The sequence below is a fragment of the Epinephelus lanceolatus genome, chromosome 8 (genome assembly GCF_041903045.1).
Source record: "Epinephelus lanceolatus isolate andai-2023 chromosome 8, ASM4190304v1, whole genome shotgun sequence".
NCBI classification, from domain to species: Eukaryota; Metazoa; Chordata; class Actinopteri; order Perciformes; family Serranidae; genus Epinephelus; species Epinephelus lanceolatus.
The window spans coordinates 22,006,553-22,034,528 of record NC_135741.1 but is presented as its reverse complement, the minus strand read 5'-3'; the positions used below and the strand labels follow the sequence as shown (position 1 = coordinate 22,034,528).

Genomic DNA, 27,976 nt, shown 5'->3' with positions numbered 1-27,976 from the left:
CTCAGGACGTGTGCCCATGAGGTCGTCACCACTGGTCCTGCTCCTCCTGATCGGCGTCCAGGCTGTACTGAACATGGGAGGTGGATTGGCCCGGTGCGCCGGGACAGCCAACCACAAAGTAGGACAGCAGACGGCAGCCAATCACAGAGCAGGACAGCAGCCGGCAGCGGCAGGGGACCACTTTTCTGATCACCATTCTTCACAGGAACATCATAGGACCAGCCATCACAGGACCAAGAAGCCCCATCGGGCAGCTTCACACAACCGGGATAGGAGCCCTGTCACTGGGCACTCTAGGTCAGATTCCCCCCCTGACCCTTCCATCCCAGTGGTGGACCCCAAGCTCTTCTCCAAGAGACGTTACCGCTCCTCGCCTCGTGTTGTCTTCAGCGAGGTGGCGCCATCACATGACGCCCTGGAAGGTGAGGGCTATGACATTGAAGGTGTGAGGGGGGTGAGAGTAAGGCGCAGAGCGGGATCGCACACCATGCATCGGGGAGAGTACTCAGTATGTGACAGCATAAATACCTGGGTGGGCAACCTGACACGAGCCACAGACATAGCTGGGAATGAGGTGACAGTGCTGCCCAACGTTACAATCAACAACGTGGTGAAGAAACAGTTCTTCTATGAGACTACCTGTCGATCCCCCACGCACAGAGGCTCCGGGACTGCAAGTGGAGGAAGGCAAGGGGGACGGGGTGGCAAACAGGGCTCCAGATCAGGCAACTCCGGCTGTCTCGGCATCGACAGTCGCCACTGGAACTCCTACTGCACCAACACACACATATTCGTAAGCGCCCTGACCATCTTCAAGGAACGGACAGCCTGGCGTTTCATCCGCATCAACGCTGCATGTGTGTGTGTTCTCAGCCGGAAGTCCTGGGCAGGACGGTTGGGGCACTGACTGGGGAGGATGTCTCCTGACAACTGAACTATGAACCAAGCACACACATTTCTACTAAACAGCCACTGCAGCTTTATTGCCAATACTGTAATCCTCTTCCCCACCTCCAAACATACACACACACACACACACACACTTACATACACACACACACACACACACACACACACACACACACACACTCACAAACAGCTTCATCTATCCAACCCCTTGGCCCCTGACCCTACCTCAGTCCGAGTCGAGAAGTCCTGGTTGTTTTAAGTTATGAGGACTGCATGTCATATTTATGGTTTATACAGTCAAATATGAAAATATATACAGTATGTGTATATATACAAAATGAATTCAAGCTTTTAATGTTGTTGTTGTTATTGTTGTGTTGTTCATGCTGTTATTTATTAAACACCTCAGTACTTGCCTGGTTTCTTGTGTCACTTTAAGATGTCGATGTTCACATTTTGGCTTCAAAGCTGCTGTAGTTTGATAATTCTCAACTTTAATGTTTTAGATCACTCTTACCAATCTCATCAGCATTGTTCCCAGAAGGCAACAGGTCATTTTTTAAGTGAAATGTTCTGATAAATTCAGATAGACAAAGTTAGCCGCTAGCTGGTGAACATTGTGGAGCATTTAGCAGCTAAAGAGCCAGATAAACCCTTAAGGAGTTGTTGGAGGCTCCACCACAGTAGAAAGGAGAGTGAGTATGGGACTTACATTCATCAGGTGGCCAGAGACTCCAAATTAATGCCAATGCTGCTGTGTCTGCTCAGGCAACTGCTTGCTAACAAGCTCTCCATATCAACTTTATGAGGTGATAATATGTGATTATGACTGCCTCTCGATGGCCAAAAAATTTAATTGGTGCAGAATTTTAAAGGATTGCACTGCAATTTGTGCTCTAAACCCATATGGATGCCATAAGGGGGTCACAAGATGAATCTAAAGAGTTCTGAAATGATTAGTGAGGTAGAAACTAAGAAAACACCTTTTCTTTTTCACTTTTCTCCACCTCCTTTTTTGTTAAATGGTTACCCAGTTAGTTAGTTACTTCTTCAAGCCCCTAAAAAAAAAAGTCTGAGACGGGGAAAACACAATTCCAGAAATCTTTTTGCAACTCAACACACACAAAAAAGTTGCAAGTAGACTTTTCGTAATAACATTTGACAAGCACAAAAGGTTGTCAAATCTCCCATAGGTTCTTAATTGAGTTGAGATCTGGTGACTGTGAGAGAATTTAATTTTCAAGCTCATCAGACCATTCAATAGCTCCTCTTACCCTGCATGAAGGCATCTGTATTTGGTACGTTTCTCCACTCAGGTTGACTCAGGTTACTCCTGAAATTTGTCACCAATTGGTGCGTTAAGGTGGAGGTTGATGATAAAGGCAGTGCAGGACAATAACATAAAAAGATGCATGGTAAAACATGGTGAATGTACTATATACGCTGTATGCATATTCTTCTGAGACCCAAACTTTTGTTTGTTATGCATTTTTAATTCCTCCTAGCTATTTGGACCCCATAAGTTAAAAAAAAGTCCCAATGTCCTCAAACAAGACGACAAAAAAGTCCCAGTGTCTTCAAACAAGTCCTTCCTCTTTAACAGTGTCTTAACTTGTTACTTTTACTAAAATTGGTCAAATTTGTTGCCATATCAAACTACAAACATTATTAATCGTAGAAAGACAATTTTCAACCATAACATGTGATCAGCTTTTGGACCTTGTCCACTTTTGTTTTGGGATCGGCTGCAGACTGACTTGGCAAAGATGGCTGCCGTCTTCTTTTTACATGGATTAGTGTATTGTGCTCTTACTACCACAAGATGGCAGAAAAGGTGTCCATAAATGAGGACAACAGGTCTAAATTAAGAGGAATGAGTATAAGGTCACGTAAACCCAAAAAGTGACGTCCTCATACGAGGACACAGAGTCTAAGGAGGATATACAGTAATACTCCTGTGCAGCTGTGGGCCTCTACTGACTCCCTTTTAAAGGTAATTTGGTACACAAACATGCACAAATATCCAAATGCTGACAAAGCTTCTTGACATTACAGGCAGACAAAACTGATAATCATGCACTAACATGCCCCTATCATTTCGGTTAATATGAGGTTAATTTGTTAGCTTGGGTTTGGGAGCAGGGCCACGCCTTTGTCTCTTCTTGACTCATCCTCCCTTTCCCTTTCCTTCATCCATCATCCTCCCTTCCTCGTACTTACCAACATTCTTTCATCCTCTCTTCCCTTCTCCTCTCATCTCTTGTTATTCAGTCTGGTGCATACCTCTCCCATGTCTCATTCTAGGTACAGTCTTGGGGCCTGTAAACGCCTGAGAGGGAACCCCCACACTGAGTCTCCCTCTGGCCGATATCCGGTACAGATCAACCTAACAGAGCACAACCCTCTTCCATCTCCCCCCCCCCCCCTACCCCTTACATCCATTCACCAGTCCTCAACAACTAACACCTCCTGAACTACAATTAAGCATTTAAGGGACATATCATTGTGGCATGGTCCTTGCTAGTGAATTTGTTCCTTATTTGCAATTAATTAAATTACCACAAACCAACTAAAACACAATGATTATGGGGCTCTTAGGGTGTCTAAGGGTTTAGGGCCCGAGCTGGGGCAGTTGTCTACTTTTACTGGCTGATAATTCAGCCCTGTATACTGCAGATGATCTTTGCGTCAGTCTGGAAAGAGAAGAAGAGCATTTCAACTCATCCTTTCAGTTCTACTGTGGACGTCTCTGACAGGTTTGTTGGAATACACTGCCATCTTGTGGTGAAGTTGAAAACATGATAAATGGTGCTAAATGCACAGCGGAGAAAAAGGAGGACTGTTAGAGCTCTCCTCTTTGCTCTCTTCTCACTGAAAGCTGGATCCTGCACCTCTCCTCACATCATCACCCTCCCCAGGTGTCTGGCCGTGCTCTCACCTTCACTAATGCTGCTGCCTCACAGATCACAACATGATGCTGTTTGGATCTGGGTGTGTTGCCAGGAAACCTCATCGCAGCAAAGCTGAGTGATCAAAGGTGTTTTCAAAAGGTGACCTCAGATAACCTCTCGATTTGGCAGGAGCTGCAAATGGGCGTTGTGGTTTGTTAACAGTTTTCCATTTTCTCACAGTTTTGCCTCAGTAGCTGTGAAGTCATACAAGGCGGAAACCTGCATGTGAGGAGAGAACGATGAAGATAAGCTCTGGCTGCAAAATCTGCACCTGCACAATAAACAACACTCTTTGCCAAAAAGCCTTTAAAGAAGCCACTAACTTCTCTGTGACCATTTGTAAACCTGTTGGTGTGGATATGAGCGTGCATGGTTTGCCTCTGCCTGTCAGGTCCGTGATAATCCAGCCGCCTGTCTCAGTGCACCCGGCTCTTGCCCAGTGTCAGCTGGGGTCGTCTCCAGACCCCTGCGACCCTGAATAGAATAAGCAGTCATGGACAATGGATTGATGGATGTCCCAGTACATGAATAACGAGCACAGGTGCTCAGGTGACTTTGCCTGAAAAATACATTACACAATCTGCAGTGTGACCAGTTGATGGTGCTATGCTGCCACAGATGGAAGTCTCTTTCACTCTTGCCTCTTTGGTATGGTATTAACTCATCAAAGTGTTATAATCGCTGCTTATTATTTTCAACAACTCAACAACAGTTCCACTAAGCTTCAGTTTGGTTACAGCTTCACTCACCTCCTGGCACAGTGAGACAATCACTGACCCTTGCAGCACGCACATATCACAGTCTGTCATCAATAATGACCTCAGATCCAGGCCCTGACCCAAACATGGGTGTAACAGACAGGAAAATAACAACAGCTATTATTCAAGAGAGATGGAGAAAAGCAAAGACTTTACTGAAATTAAGATGGTTACAATAGACGGCACAATGTTTCAGAGTTGGCTGGCTCACAATATTAGATATGGTGACAGTAGAAGAAGAGAGCTACTGGCCATGCCAACCCCACGCTGGTCCTGTTTAGTATCATGTTGAGTTGTAAAGCGATCTAGTCAGCCATTATCTATTTTCACGGAGGTTATGACCTGCACGCATTTTTCTTGTTCACATGTTTGGAACCACATAGCAACCAGGCCACTGACTGCCAACAACAACCAACGAGCAGGGACACAGTGCTCTTGTCCCACTCTTATCAGCCTTTCCTCTTTTGGCACTGTTCTGGTTAACGTCCAAACTAAACCTCATTTGTTTTCTCTCTGTCCCCCCCACAGTTCCCTTAATGAGTGCCGCAGCACGAACTTTGCTGCTCTGTGAGAGTTTGGGACGGCTTGGTTTTGAGACAGACACGTGTGTGAATGGCTGAAGAGCGCAACATGTTGGTGATTATGCACATAAATACATCATCCAAGCATTTATTCGAGCCCTTCTCTCTCTCCCTCTTTCTCTCTCCATCGTGTCATTCCTGTCTGACTCTTTCTTCCCTCCAGCATTCAGCTTGGCAGACCACTTTGTTCCTCTATAAGGACATTTTCGAAGCAGTGCCTAATTTCCCGGTGATAAAATGAACTGCTCTTTGGACGTTCCTCCCGCTCTCCATGGTTGTGGGGAAAATATTTATGTTGAACATGGTGTTGCTGCTGAGTTACATGCTTCCAGTCACTGATGACACTGAGGGAAGAAATCCAGCAGAGGGGCTACGCTTTCCATTTCATTAATGCTACATTTAGTTTGTGTCTTGTTTGAGTTTAGCTGATGCTTTAAACACGGCTGGGCAATGCATTTAGGAATAAAAAGTAAACGGTGCTTTGTCTTTTTTCCTCAAATAGACTATGACTTGTGATTTAAAATCGTTTTCCAGGACACGTACTTATTTAAGCAACTTGAATAAGAAGGGCAGGAAGAGATAAACTTATCTTTAACTCATCACTCCAGGACTAAATTTAGTGCCATGGGGAGAAAAACAGAAAGAAGCGGAAACTATTTTGGTTCCCAGTCGATCCTCTGAGAATTAATCTGCTGGTCATATTGATAAATGATTAGGCAACTTCCTTTAAAGTAATAAAAAACACACTTTAATTTATTTATTTCCACAAGAGGCTCATATTGCTGCACCGACATATTGTTTGAATGAACAGGAAAGGCTTGGGAAAGGTGCTGTGTCAGTTAGGAAATGCCTCAACACCTCACTGTCACTATTTGTCCATTAAAGGAAATTGAGTAAATCCTGTTGTCTAATAATGTGATTGCAAAACAAACAAATTCCTTCATAGAGGTCAGGCCTTCCCTCGGTTAGCCTCTGTCTTAATAGTGAGCTATTTGCTTTGAGCATGAGGTTCGACTTTGCAGCGAGTCTGTCATCATACAAGCTGGTTCCCTTACTTATGTGCATGAAGACATATTTGGTAATAGTTTTGCTATTAATATGCATCAATCTCATGACAAACAGGAGAAAATATGTCATTACTCACTTGGTTTTTTTTTTTGTTTTATTGGCGTGTGTATTTGTGGGTGGGTTGCTGTGTTTGGATTTGGCGCGTTGTGGTTGAGTGTTTTCCACTACAGCTGTTGAATGGCTGTCTTCATCTTGTACGGTTAAGTTCTGATGGAGCATAATTGACCACACTGGAAATAAATCCTGGACTTTATGGTGTCATCATGGACAACATCATATATGTCGGTACTCTTTAACCACTGTATTTGAATTCTTGTCAAATAAACTAAACCAAACTAACCTCTATGCATTGCTGGACAAATAACTGTATGGAAACTGACTCAGCTAAACAATATGCTGAATCACTGACACAGTCATGCTGACTGTTTCTTAGGTAAGGAGTTAAATCTCAAACTTGGTCACTTGAACTGCTTCTTTCTCATTGCCATACACTGAATATGTGTGAGGACAATCAGTGAGGTATGCATGAAGAGAATTTACTGTACAGCATATGAAACAACCTCAAACAATAACAGGCCTTTACACGTGATGGAGGAAATATCCTTTTGTCAGCCACAGCGCTGAAAATATCCTGTAGCAAAAAATAGTTCAGCTACAACTACCAGTCCATCTTATATAATGAATAAAAAGCCAAGCATGAACAGAAATTATAGTGTCTAATAATGATCAACCCTGACAGCAAATGTAAGAAAAACATCTTATTTATGACACCAGCAGACAAGTAAACAACAAAAAACTCTATTAGTGGGTTGTTAGCCTATCACATACTCATTTTGAGAATATTAGAAGCACAGTGATTGTATATTGCCAATTATATCCTCCTGAGACCCTGTGTCCTCATATGAGGACATTACATTTTGGGTTTACTGGACTTTATACGTCATTTCGCTTAACTTAGACCTGTTGTCCTCATTCGTGGACACTTTTTTTGTGCCATCTAGTGTTAGTAAGAGCACAATACGCAACGCCATGTAAAAACAAGATGGCAGGCATCTCTGACAAGTCAGTCTGCAGCCAATCCTGACCAAAACCTGATGTGATCATTTTATGATTAATAACATGTCTAGTTTGATATGCCGTACAAATTTGACCAATTTAGCAACAGTAACAAGGTAAAGTGCTGGTGAGAGGACATTGGGACTTCATTATCATCTCCTTTGAGGACATTGGGGCGTTATTTATCTATTTATCTGTTATCGTTGACAGTGTTTAGTTTTTTATACTTATCAGGTCCTACTAATCTCAAATAGCCAGGAGAAACTGAAAATGTACTTCAAACAAAAGTTAGGGTCTCAGGAGGATATGTGTGTTTTCTTAGTGTGTGTCAAATTATTCTTTCAGGCCAGCTTTGACTATTTATGCACTTGAAAATGCCATGGTGTGACAAACTTGTAGTCAAATATAAAAAGGACATGGGCTACTAAACATAGGCTAGGGTGAAAATCATTTTATAGGTAAATAGTGACAAATCCTCATCGTGTAGTCTCGGTCCCCCCTGTAGCCCCCCTCTGCATTGTTGAAAGGGGCGGTCTGGAAAGAGCGGATCCTGCGGTGTTTGAGTGACTGAGTGTGTGTGTGTGTGAGAGAGAGAGAGAGAGAGAGAGAGAGAGAGAGAGAGACGGCGCTCCTTGATGCACGGGTGTTGTGACCGGGGTGGACCGTTATTGTCACAGCGCGCGGAGCCAACACAACCGTCAGAGCATTTTGCGGGGATAAAGGCAAAACACATCCAGCCAAAATGTCGAAGGTGGAAGGAGGAATGAAATGCGTGAAATACCTTTTATTCGTGTTCAACTTTATATTCTGGGTAAGTGCATGTTCGGCTTGTTGGTGCATGTGTGACGATGGGATGCAAGTTGTGCGTAAATGAACACGGAGCAAGTGCAGCAGTGCAGACTGCTCACTCTGCACAGCAGACTTTCACACCCACGTGTTATTTTCGTAACGATGCTGAGACAGTTGACAATTTTTTTCGCATTCATCCTGTGTGCTTAATTTAGTGTTGCCATCCGGCGTGGGTTTACCTCTGCGTGGCGCGGAAAGGGTGACAGCCAGAGAGACTTTTAGTTTTGGCTCACCGGGTTCAAATCAGATTTTCCACAGAGGAAAAACCCGCCCCCCTTTTCCCGGGGAAGCGTGTTTTTGAAAGGAAGACTGAATGAAAAGACAGAGAGAGGGAGAAAGATTGAGAGACAGCATGGAAAACAAACTCAGCAGTTGGCTCCCTGCGCCACATAACTCCATTAACAAACAGCGCGGAGCTGATTGATAAACTGAAGTTATAACCATCTTGGGGCATGAGATCCCTCAACTGCTTCTCTTCTGGGTTTTTAAAAAGCAGCACAGGGGCACTCTGAAGGAGGCACAAGAGAGTCACTTTACTCAAGACAAAGTGTCAGGTGGATGTGAAAGGTGTGTATGTGTTTGTCCTGCACACATGCTGTGCACATGTGCCTTTATAAACCCTGACATCCTTATTAAAGTCCATTCAAAGCGCATGCTATAAAAGAACACACTAATTTCAAGTCTGCAGTAAGTTGCTGGATAACCTTTGTGTGTGTAAAGGAGCACTTTGGCATATGTGTTCCACCGTTCCCAGTCCTCAGAGGGGACGCTCCTTTGTGTGTGTGTGTGTGTGTGTGTGAGAGAGAAAGAGAGAGAGAGATTTTCCAACAAGCATCTGTGGAGTGGATCAGGCGCTGAGAGCAGCGTGAATGGATCCATTGTGACAGCGGGACAATAGCATAACTTCAGTCTGCTGCTCCTGCCTGGCTAAGCAGCAGAGCCTGCCGGAGCCCTAAACGCGGTGGCCCCACCGGTCCCACCATTAAGTTGTCCTATGTCCACTTACCACTACCCCCCATATACAGGATGGGTGTGGCTGTTACTGCAACCTTTTTTTAATACATCAGAGTGTGGACATGTGCAGAGACAGAGAAGTTAGGATGAGAGAAATGACAGAGTGTCTGACAGACATGTTCAAGAAACATAGAGAAAGAAAGACAAATGTGATGGGAGAGAAAAGGGTCATTGGGAGATTGAGAGGGATATTCATGTGCGTGTGCACGCGCTCGCATGGCTAAAGAGCTGACCCAGATAAAGACAGAAAATCAGATCAGTATGAGGATGGCGGGATATTCTGTGGATGTGTGCCACATGTCACACAGCACCAGAGAAACACCTATACAGTTGCTCCTCCACTTTTTGGTCCTCGCTGAATACAAGTTTTGCAAATTCCCTGCATCCCGATCCATCCCTGGGCTGCGGCTCCATCTGTTGATGGTGAAGTGAGAGCTGACGAGAAGAGTGTGTGTGATGAAAATGGGTGGAGGAGGGGCAGATATGTTTCCCTTCAAATCCCCCCATGAGCCCTGAGTGAGTGGACAGTAGGGCAGAGACAGGCCGGTGGCTCTTCTGTTGGACACTGACTGTTGACAACAGATGGGAACTGTGGACACTCACACACTTCAAACGCACAAATGTTGCTTTATGTGAGTGATGAAGAGAGTTGTACAACTACCCTCTTTCGACACATCCAAAACACAGTCATCAATCAATACGTACAAAGTGTCTCTGTGTTTATAAACCTCTCTGGCTCCATGTCACAGCATCATGATGTAGTGAGATTCCTGCAGCGCTCCAACACTAGACTGTCATTAATGTAGTGCAGGCCAAGCTCTTGTATATATTACACTGATAGCTGCAAATACAACAGCTGGCAACGGCACATCAATACCTTGCTGGCTTGTCTGGCCTGTGTTTGTGTGCTATAGTTCACTGACTGCCCTATATAGTCAAAAATTAAGCCTGGGGTAAACAGTGTGGGGCAAGCGTTGCGTCACAGTGATGTGCTTGAGAGGTGCTGCATGAAGCGTCTTTCCCACAGATATTCCTCCAGTGTATTTCCTCCTTATGAAAAACAACTGATACAACACATTTTTAAACGGACTCCTATTGGTTTAGTTATCAATTTGGTTGTGTAACAATCCAATCCATCCATTTTCAAATGCTTATCTGAAGTCGGGTCATTGGGGTAGGAGGCCGAGCAAAGCATTCCAGACATCGCTCTCCCCAGCAACACTTTCCAGCTCCTCCTGAGGGACCCCAAGGCGTTCCCAGGCCAGATGAGATATGAATTCCCTTCAGTGTGTTCTGGGTCCGCCCCGGGGCCTCCTACCAGAGGGACGTGCCTGGAACACCTCTAACGGGAGGCACCCAGGAGGCATCCTGATCAGATGCCCGAATCACCTCAACTGATCGCTTTTGGCGTGAAGGAGCTCTCCTCTGGATGTCCAAGCTCCTCACCCTATCTCTAAGGCTGAGCCCAGCCGACCCACAGAGGAAACTCATTTCAGCCGCTTGTATCCACAATCTCATTCTTTCGGTCACTACCCAGAGCTCATGACCATAGGTGAGGGTTGGGACGTAGATGGACCAGTGAATCGAAAGCTTTGCCTTCTGGCTCAGCTCTCTCTTTACCATGACAGTCCGGCACATTGCCTGCATCACTGCAGACACCGCGCCAAATGACTGATCCATGTCATGCTTCATTCTACCCTCACTCATAAAGAACCCCCCCGAGATACTTGAACTCCCAGTGTTTCTGTTGTTTTTGTCTATTGCTCGAGTTGTTGAGTTGGTGCAGAGGTGGGACCAAGTCATGGTTTTGTCACAAGTGAGCCTCAAGTCTTTCCACTCAGGTCAAGTACCAAGTCAAGACAGTCATGTCCTAAGTCATTTCCTAAGTCCTAAACTTTGAGTTTCAAGTCATAAACAATTCATAATGCGCTCTCCACCACATGTAATGCCATTTTAACAGCACTGTATATATAATTTACAAAAATCAGGAATGTTTTTTAAAGTTTTTATTTATTTGTTAAAACATGTTCATACTGCAATTTGTGTTTTTAGTTGACCACCGCATAGTTTTTGTGCATGAATGAACTTGACTAGATGCTGCTGGGTTAGTTCAAACAAAGTGGATCATCTTAGGAGGCATTTGTTTACTTGCTTGGAATGAATAATGTTATTATTATTATTAATTATTAAAATTTAAAAAAATGAATAGATTTATGGCATACTTTATAGATGACATACTTTTTAATAGCTGGGCTCAGGGGAACGTCACAGTAAAGTCACGAGTCACAGGTGCTGAGGTCCAAGTCGAGTTGCAAGACTTAATTGAATTTGGCAAGTCGATTCTAAAGTCATCAAATTTGTGACTTGAGTCTGATCAGCCCACACCTCTGATCTGCTGGCCAAAAACAACACAATAATACAAAATCTAAAACTTGCATTTAGTTCTGTGAAGGGAAAAAGTTTCAGGCAATAAACACACAGCTCATCTTTGTTACAGGTATAATGTCAATGTATGGCAGTGAACATGCCCTCATCATCCTGCACTCTGTGTTAAAATAGTTGCCATTAAATGGCTTCTGTCTTAATCTGCATTATGTAAAACATACTTAATAGATATTACATTAAAATACAACCATAGTTTTTAGCCCATAAAAAGTAATTTATGTAGTCTAATTTAAGGGATGATAATTTATTCAGCTTTAATAACTGCGTCAGCCTAACTGAAAATGAAAGCGAATAGGAGGGAAAATTAGTAGAGAAAGATGTAGATCTAAAAGACCCTGTTTGGAAAGTCCCAAACATTTATTAGATCTAAATGAGCAGTGATGTCATTCAAAGCAAGTGACAAAATAAAATCTACATTAACAAATAGGACTATTGTCACATTGTCACATAAAAATAACTGAGACTTTTTGGCAAATAAAGGCAGGAACAGTAAACAGGGCCATAAGCTTGACTTTAAATATCACAGCTACTGATATTTCAGAAATGTACAGCTGAACACTGACCAGCACAAAACCTAGTAACACAAAGACCTGTCTGATCTGATAATAATCTGAACATCTTACCTTGTGTAACAAATTTCTTTTGGGCTCACTCCCTCTTGACTTTAGCTGTTTGTTTACCTTCCTCACTCCTCTCCTGTGCTGAGTTAATCTGCCAATCAGTGTGATTTCATTCAAAGACAGGCTCCACCATCACCAATCAATATACTGAATTGGCCAAAAAAAAAAAAAACATTGTGGGGCAGCAGTGCAGGATATACTGAACTGATGAGGGCAACAAGGCGCTCACTGATGGCCCAACACTGACCGATGGCCAACTGTTGGCTTGGTGTGTCAGGGCCTAAAATGGCATGGCCAAAATACTGATATTTTATGATGATATTTTAATTTTTGGAATGAAACTTGTGACCAACGTTGTCCACCAGGGCAGTGTCCTGGGTCCTATATTGTTTCTAATGTACATCAGTGATAAACAGGCCCATACAAAATCTGTGCCTGCAGAACTCTGCAGATTTTTTGCAGGTTTTAGGAATATCAGTGCTCATTTTAAAACTCAGAATGTCATCACTATCTCCTCCACCTTCTTGTGCATGTGTGTGTGACAATCAAGTATTGTATTCAGTTAGCATTAGAATCAAAGTTAGTGGTGTAGTGAGAAGAAATGTCAAAAATAAGAGTTACTATTAAAAGATTGTTAAAACATTGGCAAATTATTTTTTGTCCTACCCGTCCCCATATGAACCTTGCATTTTAATGGCCATGTGTCCCATATGTTGTTGACTGACTTTTCCAACAAATGTTAAATTTTTTCTTGAAGTATTCATGATTAAATACAAATCCCGATTCAAAGTTTCTACTAAAATCTACTAAGAAGTTCTTTTCGCCTGCTTTAGGTAATTTTAGGTTTTAATATATTGTGTAAGGTTAACCCATACCCAAACCCAAACCCTAACCCTATCATGAATTTTTATTGTCTATCAAATTCCAAGCCAAAAAAAAGTTATGCGAAACGTCTGAGCTAATTGTGAAGGTAGGAGATTATGTCATTTAACAACATCAACACTGTTTTTGTTATTATTATCTTGGCGAACCAACGCATCAAGTGTACCTTGCACATCATATCTCGACATGGAAAGTCCATGAGTGAGAATGTGTTGTATGTGGCTACAAAACGTTAATCCCGAAACCAAGTTCCTTGCCAAACTGTCTCAGTTAATGCAGAGGGGCTGTTTCAAGCTTCTGACATTATGTAGCAGGGGCACTCTGATTAAACTTGTATTTCCTGGATGGATGACTCATTAAAGGTAGAGGTAATAGATAACAGACAACATGTTGGGAGAGGTAAGTTTCACAAACTCAGATATCTATTAAGTTCAGAGCTATAGATCGAGCTAAACATGTTTAACAAAGAGTAATAGACTACATTTCAAGTTATATACAATAGCCTACAGTAGTTTATATGTGGCTGACGTTAGATTCAGCAGCATGATTGGCAGGGTATTATTTGGTAAAAAGGTTTTTTTGCTGCCACACCATATGGACTTTAATTCAAATCTTGGGCTTCATTACCATAACAAAACAAATAGCTAAAATGCAGTCCTACTTTCATTGTCGAATAATCTAAATTAATCTTAGGAAAATTAAAAAATAGAAAGGCATAAAAAATATTTTTACACCAGTAAAGTAGGATCATATTTTTCTATTGTAAGACATCATTTAACTTCAAAAACACACTCACAGAATGGAGATTGATTTATTCAGAAGAGGGTTCCAAAGGTTTCTAGTAACATGCACTGCTCTAAAATGAATTTTGGCACCAAATATTCAGCTCTACAAACACACTCGTCTGTTGTGGAGGTTGATGTGTGCCACCACACTCCCCCACCCTCAGCCTGTGGCAGAGTACAATGGGATTTACTCCACCCATAATTATCCCACTCCTATTTACACTTTCCTTCTGCCCATCATTGTACATGTGCGCTTGCATCTGTTTTCCCAAACATATGCCAGACGGAAGACTATTTTGGATGCTTTTAAATCACTCACCAATTACTGCTGGGTTTAAAGAAGTAGTTTACAGATGTTTTGCTTTCATATGCCGCTTTTGTTTTAATTTACAGCGCGACTTTTTTTTGTATTTCTACTGAAAATAAGGTCTAACCTAGAAAGTGGATAGTGCCCCAGACTGTCTCTGACCAAGACCACAGCCCTGTGTCAGCTCAGCCCCTGTTCTCATGGAAACTCCCCTCACAAAAACACTATTTAACAGCACTGTTAAAAAAGTAGGCCTTGTTACTGTAAAAGACACTCAATAAAGCTTCGACAGAGAGATTTCCATGACTGTCTAGAAATATCCAGATATAGGACAAAAAGACAATGTAGGGTACCTGCTATAATCACTTCTATGTGTGTTTTAGAGACCTATAGGACACAGGTTGGAGTTTTAACTCGGTCTCTAAATAGGATGCTACTGTCTTATGTGCGTGCAGGCAAAGAAAAAAAAAAAGATGATGGGTCTTCTAACGACCTATTCTCTCTTTTCTTTTCCCTCTTTCATTGTGTTTGTCTGTTTCCCTCCTATTGTGCACGGAAACGTATAGTCACAGGGAGACAGTGGGTCTTTGTCCTTTGGGTGAGGTTTGGAAAGAGGGGGGCGAGATGAGGTGGGGTAGAGGAGGGGGGGGACACATGGAGATAAGTCAGGGGCGGGGTGGTAGTTTAGGGAGGTAGTGAGGCTGAGAGAACGGAGGGGGTGTGTCTGGTGTCAGACAGGGTAATGATGGCAGACAAAGTGGTGGTGGTGGGGTAAAGCAGGGGGGTGTGTAAGCAGTGAGGGGGTTAATGGGACCTTTGGGATAGTCGGGTTGAGAATGTACTTAGCGTGTCCGCTATTGCCTGCAGTGTTGGATGCAGCCCCACTCCTCTAAAACGAGACCTTTCACTGCGGTATCCATTGATGCATCTAACTCTCAAAAAGGCTTTTAAATGCAGCCGTAATAGAAGTGAGGTTTGGCTGAGCTTTTTTTTTTTTTTCGACTGTGAAACAACCACCTGCTCCTCCTCGTCCTCCGCTAACACACACACGCAATCTAGCTGCAGCTCTTAGCGCTGTGTGCATATCCACATTGGGCAGCAGTCCTCACCTCACACCTCCAGCAACACCACCGCACCATCAGGTGCTCCGACACATACCGGGGTTAAATAGATCCAGAGCGCCTCTCCGCACTAATCCAGCCTGGTTCAGTAAGTCTACATATCTGCAACCTTCACTTCACTGTGCTTTATCACTTTGGACCTGCTAATCCTGAAACCCCAAGAGCTCAGCTGTCCCATACATCACCACGCATGACAGTAAATCCTCAGTTTGAGAGGAAGTCGGCTTCCCAACACCTGTCCTATTCCGATGCTTTACAACTGAGCTACTGGCTTTACTTCACACCAACACCGTAAAATATAACCTGTGGAGCCGGGGTGGAGGAGGAGGGGAGTGTAGACAGTGAGAATGAGAGGATTAAGAATGAAACAAGAGAAATTGCAGAACCACAAAAAGGCGCAGTGGGTTTGGTAAACAAGAGGGCACAAAGTTGAATTAAGACACAGACGTGGAACAGTTTGTTTTTGTCTGAACTTGGCAACTCGGGTTTGTTTCTCTAAATAAATTGACTTAGCAGAGCTGGAGGACATAGAAACAAACAGTTGCACAAACAGTCTACCTAAATTCTGAGATCTAGGACACAGAGACCATGTGACAAGCACTTCTAAATACTCTCCATTTAGACAAATCATTTTATTCCTCTGAGCGCGCGCGCACACACACACACACACACACACACACACACACACACACACACACACACTGTGTTGTTTTGAAGCCCAGCTCAGAAGGTTTTTAGTCTGGATTATCCTCAGGGGGCATGGGCTCGGTGATCATTAAAACCTCTCAGTATTGACCTCTCAGTGAAGTGCCCACCGCAAGTCTCTGCTCTTGAGAGCATCTCAGATCTCAGGAAAACAAAGCATTTACTTCAAAGTCCTCTGACCACTTAGAGGATAAAAGTTTTTTTGCCGCAGTGAGTTTCGCGCTGGAGCATTGCAGGGTGTATGATTTTGCTCAATGTATGCACATGGTGGTTTAGATGAAGGAAAATATGAGCAACATGTAACCACATTTCCAAACAAACAGGAGAGCCTGTTTAAGCTCAAGGTGCCACACTGCTGCCCACAGCCAAGCGGGTCATTTTCTCCCTAGTGGGCCGCCAGACATCACTGAGGAGTGTTTCACAGTTACATAACTTACATTTTGCTTGGATCTGTTGGTTTGGAACACACAGATGATGTAGACAGATATTCAGACCTATTGTTTGGACACAAAATATTCATTTTTAGCCTCACTCTTATTGAGATTATACTCCTGCTGCCTAAGTGCAAAGGGTGGAGGGCCGGAGTGGAAACTCCACTGCACCATTTGCTATATTTATGTGGAAAATCACATTTGGAGAGAGCAAAAGAACAAGCCCTCCGAAGGCCTGACAAAATCATGCACTTCCACCGTTGTGCTTTGGATGAAAAGATTGTAGCCTTTCTGTTGAATGCTGAAACCAATTTACAGCGATGACGTCAGATCTAAAGCCAGGATATAAATGATAAGAGACACGTGTTTCAGTATGAAATAATGGAAAATTGATTCTCTACTTTATAGTTATTGGCTGTAATGACCGCAACCATGTGTCATTTTAATGATTATTACATCTACAGTTGGTTTTTATTAGGGTTCGGTTACAATTAAAGCCCGAGTCTCGACAGACTGTAGACCACTTGTCTACTGCTTTTATTTGTCAGTGTTTTCTATGTATTTTTCTGAAGAAAGTACAGGCTATAATAAGTGATATGCAGCAAGAGCTTATTTCAAGTCTCTCCTCTCTCTGCAGTTGATGGGATCCTTTGTTCTGGCAGTGGGACTGTGGCTGCGTTTTGACCCTGAGACTGTCTCTCTCCTCAACGGTGATAAAGCTCCAGACACTTTTTTTATTGGTGAGTACCATAGCGTACTTCAGCTGATCTCCACAGTCAATGCACACACAGCGTAGGTGTGTAACAATATGCTGCATTACAGGAAGACTTCACCCACAAAATCACCATTTTGTTACCTTGAATTACTGTAATGAAGAAAACATTTGTGTAGCATGCCTCCACAGAAAACGGTGATGATTTGATCTATATAAAGACATTTGTTTACAAACTCTCACACAGCTCGTGCACTATAATCCAAGTGTCATTTATCTAGTCGTATGATCAGTACTTCCCAAAATGCATGCATTTTTACGAAAACACTGAGATTTAAAACACGTCAGTACAAACGATCTCATGCACAGCTAAATAGTGTTCCTGAACATGTGCGTGCATTTGAACTCTGCTCAAGTGGAGCTCATGAGCATGCTCATGTTCAGGGTGTGCTACTTGTATGCAGGAGTGATTTATATTGTAACGTTTTAGCGCAAATGCATCAGTGGCATAGTGGAGGGTGTACGCAGGTATACGGGGTATGGCCGCCTCTTTTTATGGCTGTTTACAATATACCTGCCTATCAACCAATAAGCTATTGGAATATACAGGAGAGTATACCAACTTCCTCCTTGGTAACCTACCCATCTACTTATTAGCACACCCACTTAATCAACTTCCACAGCACCACTGGTTTTACTGTTGTTAAACGCGGACCTCATTATTTAAATTCATGAACATTTTTTGTTGTTTTTCTCAGCTCACATCAAGGCATGCAAGAAAATCAGAGTTTTCTTCACACATTCAAGTTAAAATGTAAATGTGAGTGATATACAGATGGTCAAATGGTCATTTTACAGGTGAAGCATTCCTTCATGGCTTTTGCCAATTGTGGAGTCAGCTGGACATGCGAAATCTTGAGATTACGTAAGAATTATAAAGTCATGCAAGAGTCCGTCCTTGATTTGCTCCTGCAGTAGAAACAGTACAGCCAGTCTTTACTGGTGGACATCTTTCTGCCATCACACAGTATAGTTTATACTGTCCCATTGGCCGACCTTATGCTGCATCAAATTTAATACAAGGCCGTTGATTCAGTACATATGTTGAACAATTCACGGCAGGTTTTTTCAAAGTCCGTTGAAGCACTGCTGTCATTGTTGCATATATTGCATTGTTAGTGTGTTTTTTTATGTTGCTCAGAAACCACTTGAAAAGGGTCAAGGAAAGTTAAGATGTTTCACTTTGAAGTATCAGCAGTTGGACTTCTATGCTGACTGATATTAGGAATGGAAATATATGGCATGGTCTTATTTTTGCAGTATTGAAAATCACATTTACACATCATGACCCCATTGTCAAATCACACCCATATTTTGCAGATTTAATTTAATATCAATTTTGAATGGGCTACACACACATTAGTACCATTATGAACATCAAAATGCCATGTTCCTTTTATTTCTGTCATTTACAGTCTGGAGGGGGGCTTTAAAATTCTTTATTGACATGTTTCAGTGCAGTTCCCTTTGCCTGTGAATAAATTACTGTCTCTATGTCAGAGGGGATATTCCGACCACAAGCACGTATAAAAGCCAAAACATGCACAGAAAGGCTGTAAGGGGAAAATAATTCAGTGCCTCTACACAAGTCAGTCTGTTTGTGTGTGAGTTTCAGGATTTCGTGGGTGTCCCAACAGCAAGTTTGCCAGCATTAAATTTCCAAATGCAACAGGCTCTCATGTTGTTGTTTTTTCATTATTAGGTGTGTGCTTGCTGCTTTCAGGCTGGAGATGAGTGCGAATAACAGGAAATGACTGCTGCACATAGAGTGTAAATGCACGAGGGAAACCACAGGGCTGCTAACCACCTTTCAATCAGTCACCCTGCCCAGATGGAAAGAGAGATGGAGGAGGAGGAGGAGGAGGAGGAGACGCTGAGTGTTGGGACAGATAAAAAGGCACATGGAAGAGGGCAATCATAGAAACAGATGGGGATCCATGGCAGAGACTTGAAGGAAAAAACAGGACGGGACGTTAAATGAGAGAGAGGAGAGGAGAGAGAGGTGTTTAGCTGTCCTGTGTAGGACTACCCTTCGACATCCACTATCTGATCACAGCGATCAGTGTATGATAATGTCAGCTTTAGTCTCCAGACTAAACATTTCTCTTCCTCACTGGTACTTTACTTTGCTCTCTGAAGCCAAGACTGATGAGGATGTGTGACGGTAGACAAGTGTTATTTTCTCACAAAAGCCTATAATACAGTAAAGGTATTTCGTCACTTTGTGTGTGTGTGTGTGTGTGTGTGTGTGTGTGTGTGTGTGTGATGTCCAAGTGGTCTGACTGATGATGGGTGGCTCCTCGAAGTCAGGTCCTCTGAGAGTCTGAGAGTATGGTGCTACACATGGCTTTGACAGTGAGAGTGCCGTCCCTGCAGACACAGCTGAGAGCGTGCAACAGTTGCTATGCCTTGTTGCCATGGCATCACACCCACACAAAACTTTCCCTGTCTCTGTACTTTGAAATGCCGAATTATAAGAAAATAACAAAGAACCTCAGATTGTTTTTCCTTTCGAAACCAAGAAGACAAACAGTGTCTCGTTCAGTTTGTTGTTGCAGCAGCATCACCAGTGCGCTGAGCAGTGGTGGGTGGAGCACGGAAGATCTATACTGATGCAAAAGTACAATTACTCCCATAAAAATGGATCCAGTAAAAGCCAAAATCGTCATTTGGGAAACCTATTCAATTAAAAGTATACAAGTACGTGGTCAATAATTTCTCAAAGGACAAGTTTATTTCCATTTTTATATTTTTTAGCGTGTGAGGGCAAGTGAAAGTATTTAGATTTTCCTGTCTACCGTCTCTTCCTAACATTACACATGAAGAATTAACATAGCTAGATAGTTTGAACGTCATTTTCATCCACAGTATGTGCAGATTGGTTCGATGTGCTTGCCGAGGTTAGAGGAAGAGTTTTCTCAGTGTTTTTTGGAATGCACAGCAAGACCTTCATCATGTAGCTGTTGTCTTTTTTAGATTTTGGTATAAAAATGTGTTGTAAGATGAAGTCAGGGATTGTTGCAGGAAGCTGCCTCCTGTTCTGTGTTTTGCCCCCTCATTGTTGCATCGTGGTCAAAAGACGGGGTGCTTAATTTTCCAGGCAACCGGCAACGAGGCATCTGTAGTATAGAGGTGCTCCTTGCACTCTGTCCCTCCCTGCTCTCAATCCTTTAGCAGCAGACTAGTTGCAACAGAGGTATAAATTGCAAATGTAGTGACGTAGTGGTAGTAGTATTGAGTTGGAAGCTGATCAGCTTGCGAACCGATCATGTGACACCTTAAGGCGGCAACTAAAGTCTCCCTCCTAACAACAAAAGAAGTGACGCACCCAACTCAATTATTGTATCACATCGAGTCTTGTTGTCGACACACGGGGATCCTATGAGCTGTATTCCTCTCTCGTTCCCACCTGAGCCCACAGCACCTGGGGGGCCGACGCGACCTCCCTCACCCCGTCCTCTGCAGAGCTGTCGCCTGGCAACAGACCCCACCAGGAAGAGTGGTGGAACTAATCTGTTGTTGGATTCGTCCCTGCAGACCTGAGCATGATGTACCTTTTCTAATGAGAGGGTTAATAGGAGATCAGGGCCCTCCGTTAAAGGAGCTCCCCTTGAATCACTATTTACAAGGCATCTCATGTGAGGACACAGTGAAAAAAAAAAATATATGTGTGGAAATCATAAAAAGGAGTTGTGTTCAGTTTGCTGCCATTTGATCAGTTGACCACTGAAGAAGTATGGTCTGAAAGTGTAACTGAGCTTCTCTGAGTGGCAGCAGTGACTGTTTCAACTCACAAATCTAGCGCTGTGTTGCCCCCTGCTGGTGCTTCTGCAAATTAAAATGGCCAGCTGAACCAGCAGGGAGAAGCTGACATGAGGTGGGGGGGGGGGTCAAACCACTTTTAAAAGCGTTTTAGGCTGGTATATCTTACTTATGTTGCTTAATAGAATATATCAAATGAAAAGGTATTCTGGTGGTTGTTGCCTCATGGCTAACGGTCTTATTTACCTTGCCTTTGCCTGGATGTTAAGTGTCTTTTGTTCTCTGTTCCTCCAGGTGTGTATATCCTGATCGGTGCTGGCAGTCTGGTGATGCTGGTCGGTTTCTTTGGCTGCTGTGGAGCTGTTCGGGAATCTCAATGCCTGCTGGGTTCAGTAAGTGCAAACGCTTACAAACTGAACAGAACTAAAATGCTTTTGTCTTAACATTTTAAGTCTGATACCTTTACTGACCTCAACTGTGGATCTTTTCAGTTCTTCGCCTGTCTGCTGATCATCTTTGGCGCTGAGGTGGCAGCAGGGGTGTTTGGATTCTTAAACAAAGACAAGGTATGTTTCTATAGATTTAATATATCACAGCTTGAGCTCACTGCTTGAGTGCAGTGAGTTTGGTGAACCATAACGACACCACGTCATTCACTTGTCCTCTCTCACATAGATTATCAAAGATGTTCAGACCTTCTACGCAACAACCTACAATGAAAACAATAACGGCACACTGATCATGTCATACCAGAAAGTAGTAAGTAAAATATATTTGTTAGAGTAACACTCTGTTCTTAAAGGAATACTTCACCCACAAAATGAATAAAGGGAGGTTGCAAATAACAACAGCAAAACTATATCAAAACATCCATTTACAAACTCTCACACAACTTGTAGAGTATAACACATGTCTCAATTCATTCCTCAGTAATTTGACATAACAAGCGTTGAGTGATAGATATACAAATGATCATTTTCTGGGGGAAGTATTCCTTTAAAGCAGAAAAATGCATATTAAAAGGAATTTGCTTATACATGCTTCCATCATATATATCATATATCAGCCTATTGTTTTTCTTCTCACTTTCAGCTCAAGTGCTGTGGAACCATAAAAAACCCATGCCCTAATCCCCCAGAAGATACTAAGGTAAAATCTGTCACCAGCTCCAGACTTGAAAATTGAATTCTGCACCTTTGTTGTCTAATGAATGAGTCACGGCGCCGTACAAATCAGCTTGGTTCACCTGAACATTACACTGCTTAATGCAAGGTACACACTACATGATATCAGTCTGATTATAGCCAGATGCAGTGTTGTGCGGTGTCGGCTCGGATCGTGAACGACAACGAGTGTCGTGCACGATAATCCATTGTTTCCTGACAGAAAAGTCTAGCATGATTGTTTTTTTGAGGTTTTTTTTTTTGGTCTTTCACGACTGTTCCTGTCAGACCCATCACTTTGACCAATAGGAGCACAGAGCGATCTGCTGCTGTGGACAATTGTACGACAACAACACTCCAGCCTTTTTGATATTTCCGCTAGGGACGTTACCATGCAGAGTAAAAACAGAAAAATTAAACAGCAGAGGCACTTCAATCATTCATTATTCCCTCTGTAATTTTCTATTTTTACCTTTAATCTGCTCCTGTTTGCCTTGATAAAGTTAATGCATGGCGTCATCATTTCAAACTCAAAACTTCCTGTCTCTGTATAAAATTAAAAGCCCATTCTAATTTCGGTTGAGAGAATCCCTTCATTTTCTAAATAGGCTTTTATTGTGAAAGATTAGGAACTTGTTGTGGAGGATTCAGTGACTTGCACAGTTTGCATTTGGTACTTCAAATGTCATCTGGTGGCACTTTTTACGGTACTACAATAAAATTTCAGCTGGCACATCAACAGCCACAATGAAATAGGCCAAGAATAACCTGATGACATCACACACGTCGTAAAAGATGACCGGGCATGATTGGTGTGGGCCATCGTGTAGTCTGTCATGTCTGTCGGCCAAGTCACGGCACGATTTTATGACTCCACAATTGTCTAATGTGACATAGTGACCGTCGGGACAGACAGAAATGTCGTGTTGTGTGAGCCTGGCATAACTCGACTTTACTTTGGTCTGCAGGACTGTGACACAGGCATCGAGGACTTCTTCAACAGTAAACTCTACATCATCGGATACGTGGGCATCGGCATCGCTGGAGTCATGGTGAGTCAGGATATGAGAAGGAACACACAGGAACACACACAGATTACGAGTGAGAGTGATTTTTTTTTTGAATAATGAAAAATCTTTTTTCTTCTGCAGATCATTGGGATGATCTTCAGTATGGTGCTCTGTTGTGCTATTCGCAACAGCAGGGAGGTCATCTAAGCTGGATCCTTGACCTCCTGTCCCCAGCCGTGAAAGACTGTACAGCCGTCAGATCAAATGTCAACCTTTGTCCATCATCCATCCAGGGACCCAGGATATAGATCATGTTCAAAAAAATCCTTTTCACTATGGTGCTCAAACCAGCTCTCCTGGCCTGACCTTCTGTTACATTCTCTCAATTTCTATTTATTTATTTACAAGCAAAATAGCATGCGCTCATACCATTCTGATAAGACCATCCGCATATCCAGTGGGAACAGTATAATTTCTGATGCTGACCAGACAATCTGTCAAATTGTTGTTCCTCATGGCCATTTGGCTACCATCACAAATTTTGACCCACATACTGTCGCAGTGGTGTCAATGCTTTTTCACACAGCCTTGACGCTGACCCCTCGGCTGTGGGAAACTTTAGCCCAGCAAGAGCAATCTGAGGTGAAAGCAGCTGAGTTTGCTTATCCGTGTACACGAATTGACACACACAAACACACACATGAACACGCACGGACACACAAGCACAGCAATGTTGTGTTATGTGAGACCACAGCCTTAAAAAAGGTTGTCTGGAATCTGGTAGGGAATCCTGATTGGTTGAATCAGAGTGGGGTGTTAAGAGAGGGAATGGCCAGTGAGTGTTCGGCGAATGCATCCATCATGCAGCCCCAGCGCGCACACAACACTCTCACTCCGCTCTCACAACTCTATACAAGTAGTTCAACAGTTTGGAGAATACACTCATTCACTTTCTTGCTGAGAGTTTGTTTAGGAGATTGAAAACACTACTGTGTCATGAAGCTGCCAACATCAGCTGGTTAGCTTAGCTTAGCACAAAGACTGGAAACAGGGGGAAACAGGTAGCCTGGCTCTGTTTTTTAATGCTAAGCTAAACCAACAGGCTGCTGTCTGTGGCTTTACATTAACTTTACAGACATGAGAGCAGTGGCGCCCCAGAAATTTTTTTATAGGGGCCTTAGGGTGGCACACCAAAACTGAAAGCCATAACTGAACTTCAGGAATTTCATTATGCTGTTGAAGTATGTAGGCAATTTGAAAACTTTCAATATGGAGAGTTAAAGAATCACATGCTGATATACTTTGGTTTCTTTTTTTACATTTAAAGTCACTAATCATCTGATGTACATAGGCTAATACTGGTACAGTTAACATTTTCAGTTCCTCCGCAATCCTTTTTTTATGTGTTTTGTATTTGTACATGTTAGGCGATTCATTGTTCTTCAAATTGACTGGTTGTCCTCCTTAAAAGTACATTCATTGTAAGGAACAAAACATTTTCTGGGAGCGACCCATGTCAAGTTTAGGTGAGACTCGTGGGTACCCATTTTCATTCAGATATCTTGAGGTGAAAGTTGAAGGGACTCCTTTGAAAATGGTCATGCCAGTTGTTCCCTCGCCAAAATTTAGCCTAGCATTATTTAGCTCCCTTCCTGACAAGCTATGCTGACATGGTTGGCACCAATGGATGCCTTAGGTTGTTTCACAAGATACCACTACCTCTGCACCAGCTTAAAAAAGCTAAAAAGTGTGGAACAGGCTCTTAAAGACAGTATGGCAGCCTCCATAAGTAGGTGTCACAGCGGGGGGCCCAGTGATAGTATCGGAGGACATGGCCTCCCCCCTTTGGGGCGCCACTGTATGAGCGTGGTATAGATCTTCTCATCTATCTCTTGGCAAGAAAGTGAATAAAAATATTTCCCAACTATTCCTTTAAACAACTAAACCCACGTGGTGGTAAATTACACGACCCAAGCAAGTTTCAGAGTCTTCTATCAAACAGACGTTAATTTAAAAAGCTGCCTGGAGTGTCAGGAAAAGTAAATCCAAAAATCTAAAGCACACACCAGCCGAACATCCCAAAGGAAAAGCTCCCTGTATATATTTGCCTCCTTACATAACAGAGTATCCTCAAGTCTCTGTTGTTTGTATGTCAGGAGGATCATATGGACGTGTTTACAGGCTAAATATACGCTAGCCGGTTAACTGAGAATAGGCAGTGAGGCTGTGAAATTTTGGTTATCCAAGTCAGACCTCTGATCTCTTCCCACTTCCGTCTTTTTCCCCCTTTGTGCCTTAAGAGTACACCGCCCGCAACAAAACAAAAACTGAGGAATAACCCCTGGGTTCCTCTCATCTCATCAACCTCAGCAGATAAGAGGGCTGGACAGACACACAAAATCTGGAGTCAATTGATCCAGGCTCAATCAGGCCACTGTTAATTGTGTAGGGTTCATTCCAGGACTCTGGTGTGTAAATATGTGTGAGTTTCCTTGTAGTTGTACATTATCTGTGGTTGATGTGATAGTATCTATTTAACATGCTGTGTGTAGACAGAGGCTTGCAGTAGTTGTACAGTGTCCATGTAGTTATGACAGTGTTTGCAATAGTCAAAGCAAATCCATGCGACTAAAACAGCTTCTAAATGTGCCTTTCTTTGATAACGAGCTATTTTTGAACGTAGCAAAGGATCGTAGCAAAAGTGTACATATGTTTTTAGAGTTGGACTGCAATTGTCACACACACTCGACGAGTAGCACATACGGCTCGACTCGCCGTTATTGTTTCAGTGTGTTTCAAAGTGTCACACTTGACTGTGTCGTCTCTGCCAAGAGAGCTGAAGTGGTGAGAGCAACGATTTATCTGCCAACTATTTCAAAAGCCTCTTTGTATTAACAAAATGATCAAGGTTTGTGAAACACAAGACCTGGTCTATTTTTTTTTTAATTTCAGTGTAATGTGACACAATTGAGGCTTTCTTACCACTCCAGCAGGCAGTGTTTACTCTGAGGATTGAGGAGACACAGCAGAGTCACTAGACTGTCACTTCAGAGGCTCTGCGGAGTTAAAACGGGATAAACTGGGAACAGTTTTAGCGCAACTCGATCCACAAAGCTGTTGCTGTGTTCCTCAGTTGTATTCGTTGGAGCAAATCTGGAGATGTAACGCACTGTGCACGAAAATAAGACACTGTGTACACAGTTGAGCCTTTCGTAGTTGATTGTGTGTTAATTTATTTTAATACCATTCCAGGCTTCTCAGGAAGATAGGTGTTTGAAGTTTAATAAAGCTTGTAAAGTTTTACTCTGTTTCCTGTGTCTCATTTGCAGTGGTGGAGGAAGTATTCAGATCCTTTACTTGAGTAAAAGCACTAACATCACACTGTAAAAATACTGTGTTAATGGTAAAAGTCCTGCAAGAAAAATGTTACAATCAAAATCACTTTCAGTTATTCATTTTCCGTATCCACTTATCCTGTTAGGGGTCACGGGGGGCTGGAGCCTATCCCAGCTGACACTGGGCAAGAGGCGGGGTACACCCTGGACAGGTCGCCAGACTATCACAGGGCTGACACATAGAGACAGACAACCATTCACACCCACATTCACACCTACGGACAATTGAGAGTCACCAATTAACCTGCATGTCTTTGGACTGTGGGAGGAAGCCGGAGTACCTGGAGAAAACCCACGCTGACACAGGGAGAACATGCAAACTCCACACAGAAGGTCTCCCCCATCCAAGGGTTTGAACCAGGAATCCTTTTGCTGTGAAGCAACAATGCTAACCACTGCGCCACTGTACCGTCAGTTTAATAAACTGAAATAAAATAAGCAGCAAATCCACATATTTGCAAAGCTTTTTGGCATGAAAAATCTAAAAATATTTCTGTCAATCAATCAAAAAGCTAATCTTTGTATATTTTCATATTGTTTTGTGTGCAAAAATCATAAATTGTAAAGTAACTAGTAATTAAAGATATAAAATAATTGTAGTGGAGTAAAAAGTACAATATTTCCTCTGAAAGTGTAGTGCAGTAGAAGAAGAAAGTGGCATGAGATTAAAATATTCAAGTAAAGTAAAAGTACTTTGTAGGCTACTTATGTAGCTACAATACGGGAGTAAAATGTACTCAGTTACATTCCACTACCGTTTATTTCATCACATGAAATTGGTGCTTCCATGGGTCTATTATGTTTACTGAGTTACTTGGATGACTTTGCTCCTAAAAAGACAAAACAGGTCTTTTTGTATCATTTTATGCTCCAGATTTGAGGTTGTTGTGTGTTTTACTTAGCAAAGGTATCCAGATAACTCAGTCAACCTGCTCTTTGGGAAAAGGCTCAAAGGTGGGTTACTTGGCAAAAAATCAAAATCTCTGTCAAAAGCTTTTTAAATCTCATCTTTGAATTGTACTCTCAGAGTAAGACTCCACCATTACACACAAATCTGTAGTCACATACTCCACTGGCTGCATGGTTTCCGGTTCCCAGAATAAACCAGTAAGTCCATACACTTCCAGCACTAAAATAAAACCCCCACACCTTGCCAAATGTAATTTAAACAGGCTGACACTTTCATAATAATAATACAAATGATAATACATCAGATTTATAAAGTGCTTTTTAGCTTTTCCAAGTCCATAAAGATGCTTAACATAGAGAAGGATATATATTTTAAAAAACAGCAGTAAACGCTATTAAAAATGAAATAATCAGATCTAATGTGAAAATAGTCACGTTTTTTTATTCAAACTGAATTTTAGAATAAAAGGAGTAAAAGGAAGA

At 42.5% G+C, this 27,976-nt stretch overlaps 2 protein-coding genes across 3 annotated transcripts in view; both read left to right on the top strand.

The window, feature by feature from the left end:
* The window catches only part of ngfa (nerve growth factor a (beta polypeptide)), a 31,538-nt gene extending 30,214 nt beyond the window's left edge, over positions 1–1,324 (top strand). For both annotated transcript variants that reach the window (XM_033628046.2, XM_033628045.2), the window contains one exon: positions 6–1,324. In XM_033628046.2, coding sequence (XP_033483937.1) covers positions 17–907 — 891 coding nt within the window. In that variant the 5' untranslated portion in view covers positions 6–16 and the 3' untranslated portion in view covers positions 908–1,324. The remainder of the gene's footprint in view (positions 1–5) is intronic.
* Positions 1,325–7,928: 6,604 nt separating this feature from the next.
* LOC117258635 (tetraspanin-2-like) lies at positions 7,929–26,492 on the top strand. The gene is made up of 8 exons (XM_033629685.2): positions 7,929–8,134; positions 17,120–17,222; positions 21,311–21,408; positions 21,508–21,582; positions 21,692–21,775; positions 22,109–22,165; positions 23,148–23,231; positions 23,331–26,492. Exons 1-8 carry the CDS (start codon positions 8,066–8,068, stop codon positions 23,394–23,396), a joined length of 636 nt encoding a protein of 211 aa, XP_033485576.1. The 5' UTR covers positions 7,929–8,065; the 3' UTR covers positions 23,397–26,492.
* The last annotated feature ends 1,484 nt before the right edge of the window (positions 26,493–27,976 follow it).